Source organism: Ovis aries, chromosome 4, assembly GCF_016772045.2.
Source record: "Ovis aries strain OAR_USU_Benz2616 breed Rambouillet chromosome 4, ARS-UI_Ramb_v3.0, whole genome shotgun sequence".
NCBI lineage: Eukaryota > Metazoa > Chordata > Mammalia > Artiodactyla > Bovidae > Ovis > Ovis aries.
The window spans coordinates 105,604,007-105,615,461 of NC_056057.1; the positions used below are offsets into that span (position 1 = coordinate 105,604,007).

Consider the following 11,455-nt stretch of genomic DNA (forward strand, 5'->3'; position numbering starts at 1 on the left):
CAATGGAGTTTTGGAAGGATGACAAAGCAAATGGTGGACAATAGCTTTAAAAATGCCAAAACACAAGTCCTAATGCTTACCATTTTCCCTATAAAGCCATGAGATACAGTCTTTCTACTATCATACAGAGAAGTTACCTCATTCCTATGAAATGTTTACCCAAAATACCAATGCGGCCATTTTAAATTTCCTTAATTCAATAGTGGTTTAAAGATAACATTAATGGAATGTTGGCAACACTGAAACAGTTCTACTAGGTCAATCATTAGTCCTACATTAAGAACTAACCAAAAGTTTTTGACAACTAGAGCCCTGTGCCAAAGTATGTCACTGGACATTCTTTAAAAATGCCATAAAGATATCCGAAAGCAAAATTTCGAATATATTTATCTTTGTCCCAAAAATTGGCAGAAAAATAACACAACTATAATTCTGTGAAGGCTTGTATGTATTCTCACGCCATCCCTGTTATCCACTTATAAGTTCAGTACATAGCATGAGGAAGGGCAGGACAGGGATCAAAGAATTGCCAGTGAAAACCAAGCAGTGTATGAATGGCTATGACACTGAATAGTTATGACTTCATGATTAAACTTTTCTCTCAAGTACCCATTTATGATAACCAATAACTAAAACTTTGATTCCTAAATACATATAGCAACTGAAGTGCCAAATTCAGTAGTAGAAAAATCATCTGCAACAAACTTACCAAAATGTTACACTGCACTAAATCTTTATGCATAATGAAACTTTTAGATTGTGTAATTTACTCTTAACGTGAAAAGACACGCAGAAATAATATACAATATACGGGTAAAACATTTCACATTTTAGAAGCAAGCATGTAAAAACTAAGATGGAGACTTTCAGTAGTTGCAGAATAGGAATGTAAGGACTATACTAAATCATAAAGTCTTCCCTATCTGAAGTTCTCTGACACCTGTTATTGTGCAGTCGCTCAATCATGTCCAACTCTCTGAGACCCCATGAACTGCAAAACATCCGGATTCCCTGGCCCTCATTATCTCCCAGAGTTTGCTCAAACTCTCTGACACTATTCCGATGGAAATTTAGTAATGTGATGTGTAAAAAATTAATTCTGAGTTATGCAGGAATAATTAACAATAGTTCTTTATCTTTTCATAGTAAAAAAAAAAAGTTAGAAAGGCAGTAATTGTTTGGGACTCATGGAAAAGGTAGGATTTTTTTTCTAAATAATAAATGGAAATTAAATTACCTTCATATATGACCAGAAATTATGCTATTAAGAACTCTTTAAAAACAAAACTCTCAAATTAGTAACTGTTGGGGTTTTTTTCCCTCTATGCTTCGGAGAGATTTCTAGGTAGAGAGTACAAACTTTAAAACAGACAAAATGGGATTAGACCCAACGTGGGAAAAAATTAAAATAGAAGTTCTAATAACTATTTACAATATCACTGCTGGAGATAGTAAACTCCTATAATAAAGCACATCTGTAAATACAAACAGAAATTTACTTTGCAAAGTAAGTGCTGTAATGCAGCAAATACAGTATAAAAATCTTAGGTCAACAGAGGAATAACCCCCAAGCTGTATTTTAAACTGTTTCAAATACTCAAAGGTAAGTGACTAATTCAAAGCATCCTAAAATTTATTAGCCATTCTGGAAATACAGAATACCAAATTTTTCTGGTGTTATTACTTCAAAGGTTATATATTTAGTAAAAGAAAAATATAAAAAAAAGTAGAGTATTTCTCAATTTAAACACAAGGCATCTTTTTACAATAAGGAGATGCATACTTTTTTAAAACACACTGATTCTGGAAAAATAGTTGAAGATAGTCTCCAAAAATGTTGTGGTTCTCTCTTCCTGTAAGTGCCGTTTCAAAATTTGCAAATAGCCAGATACTACTTACTATTAAAGAGCCTCTTGATGAAAGTGAAAGAGGAGAGTGAAAAAGTTGGCTTAAAGCTCAACATTCAGAAAACCAAGATCATGGCATCTGGTCCCATCACTTCATGGCAAATAGATGGGGAAACAGTGGAAACAGTGTCTGATTTTATTTTGGGGGGCTCCAAAATTACTGCAGATGGTGACTGCAGCCATGAAATTAAAAGACACTTACTCCTTGGAAGGAAAGTTATGACCAACCTAGATAGCATATTGAAAAGCAGAGACATTACTTTGCCAACAAAGGTCTGTCTAGTCAAGGTTATGGTTTTCCAGTGGTCATGTATGGATGTGAGAGTTGGACTATAAAGAAAGCTGAGTGCCGAAGAATCGATGCTTTTGAACTGTGGTGTTGGAGAAAACTCTTGAGAGTCCCTTGGACTGCAAGGAGATCCAACCAGTCCATCCTAAAGGAGATCAGTCCTGGGTGTTCTTTGGAAGGACTGATGTTGAAGCTGAAACTCTAATACTTCGGCCACCTGATATGAAGAGCTGACTCATCTGAAAGACCCTGATGCTGGGAAAGATTGAGGGCAAGAGGAGAAGGGGATGACAGATGATGAGATGGTTGGATGGCATCACTGACTCAATGGACATGAGTTTGTGTAAACTCTGTGAGTCGGTGATGGACAGGGAGGCCTGGTGTAATGCAGTCCATGGGGTCACAAAGAGTCAGACACAACTGAGAGATTGAACTGAAGGAAACTAAGCATATAAACAGATGTCAAATATATTAATCATTAGGAAAATGCAAATTAAAACCACAACGAGCTACTACTGCATACATATTAGAACTGCTAAAACTAACAAGACTAATAATCCAAGTGTTGACAAGGATAAAGTTTGGAACTCTCATTCATTGTGAGTGGCAATGCAAAATGGTACTATTGCTTTAGAAAAGTTTGACAGGAGAAGGAAATGGCAGCCCACTCCAGTACCCTTGCCTGGAAAATCCCATGGACAGAGGAGCCTGGTAGGCTACAGTCCATGGAGTCGCAAAGAGTTGGCCATGACTAAGTGACATCACTTTCGCTTTCACTTTCCTCACCTCCTACTCTTCTGTCTATAAAAGAAACTGGCATTCAGACCTAGATAAGATGATACGCTGGGGCACTAGCTTGCCATCTTCTAGGACACCTAGCTTTCCAAATAAAGTTGTATTCCTTGCTTCAAAAAAAAAAAAGAAAAGTTTGACAGCTTCCTATAAAATTAAGTATATACCTACCATATGACCCATTAATCCAAATTCTAGCTCCTTACTAGAGAAATAAAAAACCCAGCATCCACACAAAAACCTGAACCCAACATTTTTGGCAACCTTATTTATAACTGCTAAAAACTAGAAAGAACCCTGCTACCCATCAACTGGTAAATGTGCAACATCCATACGCTACCACTAAGCAATAAACAGAAACCAATTACTGATACATGCCAACAACATGAGTGAATCTCAAAAATACCAAACCAGGGACTTCCCTGGTGGTCCAATGGTTAAGAATTCACCTTGTAATGCAGGGAACATTGGTTCAATCCCTGGTCCATGGCAACTTAGCCCATGTGCTGCAACTACTGAGCGTGCAGCACTCTAGAGCTCACACACCAGAACTAGAGTTCCACACTGCAATGAAGATCCTGCATGCCGCATCTAAGACCTGAAGCAGTCAAAAACATAATAAATACATAAAATATAAAAACAAAATACTTAAAGCTTCTAAGTGGCTTAAGTTAGAGGAGAAAAAAATTCAACTTAAAAAAAAAACTAAATGAAAGACGCCAAATACATGGTAACACATACTGTATGATTCCCCATTTATGACTCTGGAAAAGGCAAAGCTAGAAGTCAGCTCAGTGTTTGTCAGGACTGGCAGTAGTGTATCCAGGAAAATGACTGAAAAGAGGAATTAGGGAACTTTTGGTGGAAATGTTCTTTATCTTGATTGTGGCAGTAGTTACATGACTATACACATTTGTCAAAACTTATCAAGCAGTGTGTTTAAAACGGTACATTATAGTATGTGTGAATTATAACCCAATAAACCTGACTTTTAAAAACTTACAGAACTTTAAATCACACCTTAACTTCAGAACCTCAAATATGATCTACTTAGTTGAGACTAAGTAGAAAACTTTGGCCCATGAACTAAATCTGCCCCCCACCCCAGCTGTATTTTGTACAGCTCACAAGCCAAGAATGTTTTTACATTTTTCAATGAAAAAAAAAAAGAAAGAAAATAATATTTCATGACACATTCAAATTTCAGTGTCCATAAATAAGTTTCATTGGAACACAGTCACACTTATTCATTTACATAATCTATTAGCTGATTTTATGCTACAATACCAATCGCTGAGTGTTCAGTCCTTGTAACAGAGACAGAGCAGTTAGAAACACAGTGCCTAAAATATTTATCACTTGACCCTTTACACAGAAGTCAGCTGATTGCTGCCTTAAACACAAGTTGCTGAAAATCTTCTACACAGATTACTACACTTGGGAAGATTCATGTCAGTACAAATCTCTCTTCCATGAACAGTAGCTCTAAAATTTTTACAGCCATCAACTCCTTTCTTTCAAGATCAATGCCTAATGCAGATAAATGAAGAATTTCAACAGTTAAGGTATAGTGGGACTAAATAGAGCCTTGAGGTAAGCTCTGTAGAAAGTCCTTGATACCCTCAAAACAAATTGTTCCAGCCAGGTGGTTGTCAATCTAATAAACTGATTTTATGGGTAGCATTAAAAAAAGAGAACTGAATGGTACAGAAAATCCAAGTGCACCATATCTAATAGGGTTTCATTCACCAATTCTTTAAAAAAATCTTTTTTTAACTGAGGTATAGTTGATTTACACTATTATACTAGGTTCAGGTATACAACACAATAATGCAAAAATTTTATAGATTGTATTCCATTTAAAGTTACTGTAAGATACTGGCTATATTCCCTGTTTTGTACACATTAACCAATTCTTTCACTAAATATCTGAGCACCTATGTGCCAGATGAGGATAAAAAAATGTACAAAACAGGCAAAAACTGCTTCATGTATATGGATATTAGAGCAACTCAAAAATCTATATTTCTTACAGCGCTAATGTGTTTTTAAAAACAGTACTAGAGGGGGGTTCATGTTTGGGAACCCATGTAAGAATTAAAGATTTTATTTTATTTTATTATTATTTTTTTAACTTTTATTTTTATTTTTTTAATTTTAAAATCTTTAATTAAAGAATTAAGATTAAAGAATTAAGATTAATTAAAGAATTAAAGATTTTAAAATTAAAAAAATAAACTAATAACATGTACAAAATAAATAAATTAATTAATTAAAAAAATAAAAACAGTACTAGAGCTCTATAGTAATTGGAAAACCACAATCTTATGGCACACTTGCCCCCAAAGTGCTGTCAATAATTGTAGCTATATTACAAGAATAAAAATGATGTTTCATTTCATGTTACAGAGCTTCCAGGAGATATAAAGTTAACTGAGTTCAGAGCAATTTTTATGTTCTTTATCAAGGGCATTCCCAGAACCCAGAAAGAAATGTAATGTTACTGAGCATCATTTTGCCTCTATAAGCTCAGTCCTGATATGGGGAGAAACAAGAATAACAGTTTTTTAAACCCAAGAGAAATCATGGAAACCAAAATAATCTCAGAGGATAGAGGGGAGAAAAAAATAATTGCTTAATGTTAGAGTAGAGGCTGTATTAAAGAGTTTTTTCTGACTATCGTGCTAATTATGCGACAGTAAATTATGGTAAACAAAAGAAAACTGAAAAATAAAAACCACTTCCCAGAATATGTCAATGCCTCCACCAAATATTTAAGGAAGGAACAGAAGAAATAAGGCTAGATTTTTGGTTCTTATCTACAACGTTATGACCATGCAAGCATTGTTTAAGAAACAGAAAAGCTCCTCAACAGGCTCATCCATTTTGAATTCAGAAGCTGTATAGCTATTGCTGATCCTGACTTTACAGAATACCAATTCAGACGAACTAGACAAAGAGAATGAGTAAAAGGACTCAAAAATTCAACTTCTGAGGAAGAAAAATTCAGTAAAAGCCACTGACTCTAAAGGTTTATCTGAATGACAATTTGAGGCAGAAATTTAGAAAGCACAGGAACATACTGAATTTCATAAAAGAGGAAGATGACACAAAATGTTCACTAAGTACCAGCTAAATTAATATCAAGATGTCAAGGGGAAAAATGCACTTTCGCATTTCTAAAGGAGAAAAAGAGCTTTATGGTTGGAGAAAAAAGAACACTAAATAAATGCCTCATTCTTCAACAAGGTAAGCATCAGGTCTTAGAAAACGCTAACAAAGCAGTATACAAATGCTAACAAAGCTCTCTCCCTTTCTTCCCTAGCACTCATAGAGCGTAGGTTTCCATTTGTTATGACCTGATCGGCTCCCTCTACAGTAAAGCCAGAAACAGGGAATCAAAATAAATCAGACTTCTGTAGCCTATAGTCTTAATATAATTTGTCTAGCCTATTATCTAAACACAATTAAATCAAGTTGCTTTCAGGTTTTACTACATTCAAGGATTTGAGTACTCAGTTCCAAAGTTTCTTTCTTGTCCATTTACTATCAATTCCTTTAATAGTCAGCATACACAAGTGACAGATGTCAGAAAATTTCTAAATAAAAGAAGAGGTGAGTGGCACCTGAAGGAGGGAGTTCATTAAATGATAAGAAAGACTACAGAAAAGGAATGCTAAAAACACCAAAGACACACAGTTATTTTATGGTTTTAACAAACAGGCATGTTTTGTCTACTTTGAAATGTATCTTAACAAGTTCATACAGCAATATCAGAACTGTAGAAACACAAAGTTTAGCAGGCCTACCACTTTTTAAAAGTATGATGCAATTCAACCTGGTTTGGCATGATTCATAAAAATGTATTTTAACACACTGAACCTCATTATAAAGGACATACTATCCCAGAATACTACTTAGTCAATGCCTTAATATAATTACACAGTTTAACCAAGGTTAGTGATAACAGATATTGAAAACAATACAATTTTAATTGTCATGTGATTGTAAGAGGCTCCTTTCTACAAAAATACACCGTAAGAGGAATGGTTAATAAATATCATACCCTGGCATAACACATTAAAAAAAATTTTTTTTATACCATATTGTCATAATGTCCCATACTATACCATATGGTCATAAAAAGAAAGTAACATCAGGGAAATATAAATGGTCAGAAGTAAATGTTTAATGCCAAAAGTAAAAGCATATTTATTTGATAAATATTTAATAAGCTCCTGTCATTTATTAGAATATTCTATTTTGAGCTTCTACAAAGTAATACTTAAAAATACAGGACATGAAATTTGTTCACTTACCAACATAATTTAAAAAACTAAATCTACATTCTGTGTTCAAGATGTCTGACAGCAAAATTTTTTAAATTAAAAACAATATAGAAATTGTTAAAATCACTATATGTTAAATCTTTTATGATGCTGTTTAAAAACATTACAAAACCACATACATTATATTATGCAAGCATAAAAAAGAGTGTATGTATATATACTAAAATGTTTTATAGTAATTGTATCTTAGTGGCAAGATTACAGATAATTTTCCAAAATTTTTCGCACTTACATTTTTCTAATTTTTCAATAATAAATGTTTTTCCTCTGAGAAACTTTTAAAAAAAATCTGTATTTTACTGTCAAGTAAGGTAATTCTTTAATAGACACTGTTTTTCATTTCGTTCTATGTACTTGACAATCGTAACATTATCTCCTTAAGCGCATATAAGGAAGACAGTTTAAAAGATGACAGTAAGCCAACTTCAAATTTAAAATTATTTTTTGGAGGAATTTATTCTATCATCCATAACACTGATATTTATATTGAAAAGAGATTCATTTTTAACCCTTTACTCTCCTCTCCCCCAGTCAAATACATTTATTATAAGCTCTTATAAGAAAATATGGAGGAAAAACTACTATTCATCACTAGCCATAAAAACTTGGGTGGAGGAGGCAGGGGGAAACACTTCTACTGAAAATTAGTTAAGAGTATACTTATGGTTTCAAGAGATACTAATATCTTTTTGAATTATTACCAATTTAAACTTGAATTCATCTAACCTAGAAGTTCTCAAGTACTGGCACATGAGAACTGCCTAGGAAATGTGCCAAATACAGAAGCTCATGGCCCTAGCTCTCACCTACTGAGTCAGAATCTTCAGAGTAGAGCTCAAACAATCTGGCCCTTTCAAATAAAATAGCAGACGCTGTACTTAACAAAAAATTTCTCTGTATCACTGCAAACTGTTCTAATAATTTTGAAACAAAGTTCTCAATGAAAATAATGTTACAATCAGAAATACAATTTCATAGAAAAAGAAAGTGTCAGTCGCTCAGGCTGGTCTGACTCTGTGACCTTATGGATTGTAGCCTGCCAGGTTCTGTCCATGGGATTCACCAGGCAAGAACACCGGAGTGGGTGGCCACTCCCTTCTCCAGGGGACCTTCTCGACCCAAAGATCGAACCCAGGTCTCCTGCATTGCATGCAGATTCTTTAACATCTGAGCCACCAGGGAAGCCCCATGAATCTTACCATTCTTCGGGATGCAATTCAACAAAACCACACAAGTGCTACAAAGTAAAGCAAGCCTAGAGGCACCTGTGAGGAGTAAGACAAAGGCATATCCGATTCATGGAAAAAATAGACAGCAGATGTGACCCCAAGTATTTATCCATTAAAAACAATGTATTCTAAAAATAAATTTCCATGTCAACGGAACAAAGTTGTTTATAAATAAGAAGGAATGTGGAGGTGTGGGGAAGACAAGAGGAAGCCTCAGCAAGTTAAGTACCAAAAGCCAGGAAACAAAGCAGAATGAATGGCAATTGGGGACAAGGAAAACAGAATGACTAGGAAATGGAAGAAGGGATGACCACTATCCTTAAAATCCAAGAAACTAGAGGAAATGAACAGATATTAGAGGAAACTGACCTGAGCAGAAATGCAAACAGAAAAGTAAGTGGGAAGTGGTGTAAAGGATACTCACACACACACATATATATATACACATCACATATATCTATATAGAGATATTTATATAATTCGGAAACAAAGTTCTCAACAAAAACAATGTTACAATCAGAAAATTACAATCCATAACCCATGCCCATTATTTTTTATAATATATATTTATAGATATAAAGTGAGAATTTAAGATGAGATCAAATGGTAGTACAGAACGCATCTTAGGCACAGATGCAAGTGGTGTAAGAGAATGAAAAACAGTATTGTGAACAAACTGATACTGAATAGAGTAAGCATATGGGATGAATCTCAAAGTAAAGACGATGAAGCAGGAAAAAGAACTGCACAGACAGAAGAACGAATGAGACGTTATGAGAACTGGGAAATAAAATGTAAGTGCTGTAGTACGAAGGAAAGAACTTTGAGCAAAGTCAATGGCGTTAAATCACATTATCTAATCAGTAATTATAAAGCACAGTTATCATACCATACATTATCTCATTATTTGGAAAGCATAATAAAGTGTATTATTTTATGTAATACATTTTACATAATAAAACCCAAAATGTAAAGAAAGTAATCTGACAAGGTGATAAGAGACTAAAATAAACAGTGGCTGAGAGATGGAAGGGCTAAAGAAGAAAAAGTAAAAGAAAAAAAATAGGACAGAAAGAAATCAATCAAACCTATTTAAAAACCACAGGTAGGAATAAACAAAGAGGTGTGGGTGCACAATGGATGATGGACTAAAAGGTGCCACGAAAGCAAGTGAAATCTGACGGAATCTTGACAGCTTCAGGATTCAGAAAGTAAGTAGTTCCAAAGTGTCCAGAAGGATTTGTAACCGTAACATGTTACGGAGCGGGGGAATGAAGTAGAGGGCCTCAACAAGACTAAGACAAGAGAGGTGCAGAAAATCGTCTTAAGTAGAAGCTGAGGTTAGGAGCAGGCAGGTCCGACCACTGGCAAAGGAGCGGGGAGGCAGGTGGAATTGGGATGGGGGTTACCAGCTGGCGACACTGCAAACATTAGGAACCGGGGTCTGAGGTCGGGATGGAAGAAAGAACGGAAACACTGGCACTGAAGATTGAAAAAGTAGAGGCTAGATCAAAACCATTAGCTGGTTAAAACAGGTGACGAGAAATCCTCCCCTCCGCCCTAACAAGTAGAGAAGCGGAGGGAGGGCAGCGGCCTGAAAAGGGGCAGAGTCGGGGAGAGTTAAACAGAGAATGATGCGCCCATCTTCACCGTGACCATGTAATAATTACACACAACGTTAACTCCGGCTGGGGTCCCGGCCCCGGCTACTAACCCACGGATTTCACCAGGATGCCGGCCCCAGCTCCCCCCCTACCCGTCCACCACCAAAAATAAAGAAAACATCCAGGAGATGCGAGGCTGGCTACCTTCAGCCAGCCGTGACCTTCTCGGACCAACCCCGAGTCTCGCCCCCTATTGATAGCCTCCTGCTCCACCACGGCTGCCCGAATCCCCCAAGCCCAGAGCGCGGACCAGGGAAACCCCCCTGGGCCATTGTGTGTGTTTACGTAGCGAGCTCCTGCCTGGCGGGGAGGGCCAGGTGGGAAAAGCCAGTCTCTCAGCCCGCAGAGCCCCGAGGAGAAGGTGGCTGAGGGCAACCGGAGCCCCCACCGCCACCTCTTTCCCCCAAAATAAACATCAGTCAGCCGAGCCCCGAGACCGGAGGGGCGCAGGTGCGCCGGCACTCACCTCCTCGGGAATGGCGGGGTCCGCAGCCGAAGAGGCCGCGGCGCCGGCCTCGGGCTCCATGTCCCCGTTGAACAGAGCCTGGCCCTGCTCCGCGCCGCCGCCGCCGCCGCCGCTCAGCGCCGCCATCTTATAACCGAGAGCCGGGCCCGAGCGACCGCTGCTGGGCGGGGAGGGGGAAGGGAGGCGGAGGGCGGGGGGAGGCGGAGGCGGAGGACGGGGGGCGGCGGGGAGGGACGGCCCGGGCGGCCCGGGCGGCGTCGGCGGTGGGACGGCGCCTGGGCCACCTCGGGAACCGGCCTGCGGCCCCCGGCGCAGCTGAGCCTGAGGGGATTGGGGGAAGGACGGTAGGCCGGGGGGGAGGGGCGGGGGCAGGGGGCGGAGACGACTGGAAGTCGCCGCGGCAACGGCGTCACCCGCGTGTCACGGTCGTGACGTCACCTGAGGTGCGTGACGTGATCCTTGGAGCGCCCTCGCGCCGTCGTCAGGGGAGGGTGCCTACCCCTCCTGCCCACCCTCGTCTCCCACGTTTCCTCCGCTCGGCCGTTTCCATGGCTCCGATTAATTCTCTTCTCCTCAGTCCTAAACCTGTTCTGTGCTGTCGGATTTACTCGAAGAGGAGATTGGAGGAGAAGTTGAAATCCTAGAGGGAGGAAGGCGGAAAGCCCATACTACTGTGTTATTTCCATTATCATTACAACGAAAGTCCCCGAGTCGTAAAAATAAAGACTTGAAACCCCGAGGTTGCAACAGCCAAGCAGA

At 38.4% G+C, this 11,455-nt stretch overlaps 1 protein-coding gene across 11 annotated transcripts in view; it reads right to left on the reverse strand.

Moving 5' to 3' along the window:
- BRAF (B-Raf proto-oncogene, serine/threonine kinase) overlaps positions 1-10,831 on the reverse strand; it is a 164,616-nt gene extending 153,785 nt beyond the window's left edge. For all 11 annotated transcript variants that reach the window (XR_006059713.1, XM_042248927.1, XM_042248924.1 and 8 more), the window contains exon 1: positions 10,697-10,831. Coding sequence is in view for 10 of the 11 variants with exons in the window: in XM_042248927.1 (XP_042104861.1) it covers positions 10,697-10,822 (126 nt within the window). In the remaining variant the exon portion in view is untranslated. The remainder of the gene's footprint in view (positions 1-10,696) is intronic.
- Positions 10,832-11,455: the final 624 nt, after the last annotated feature.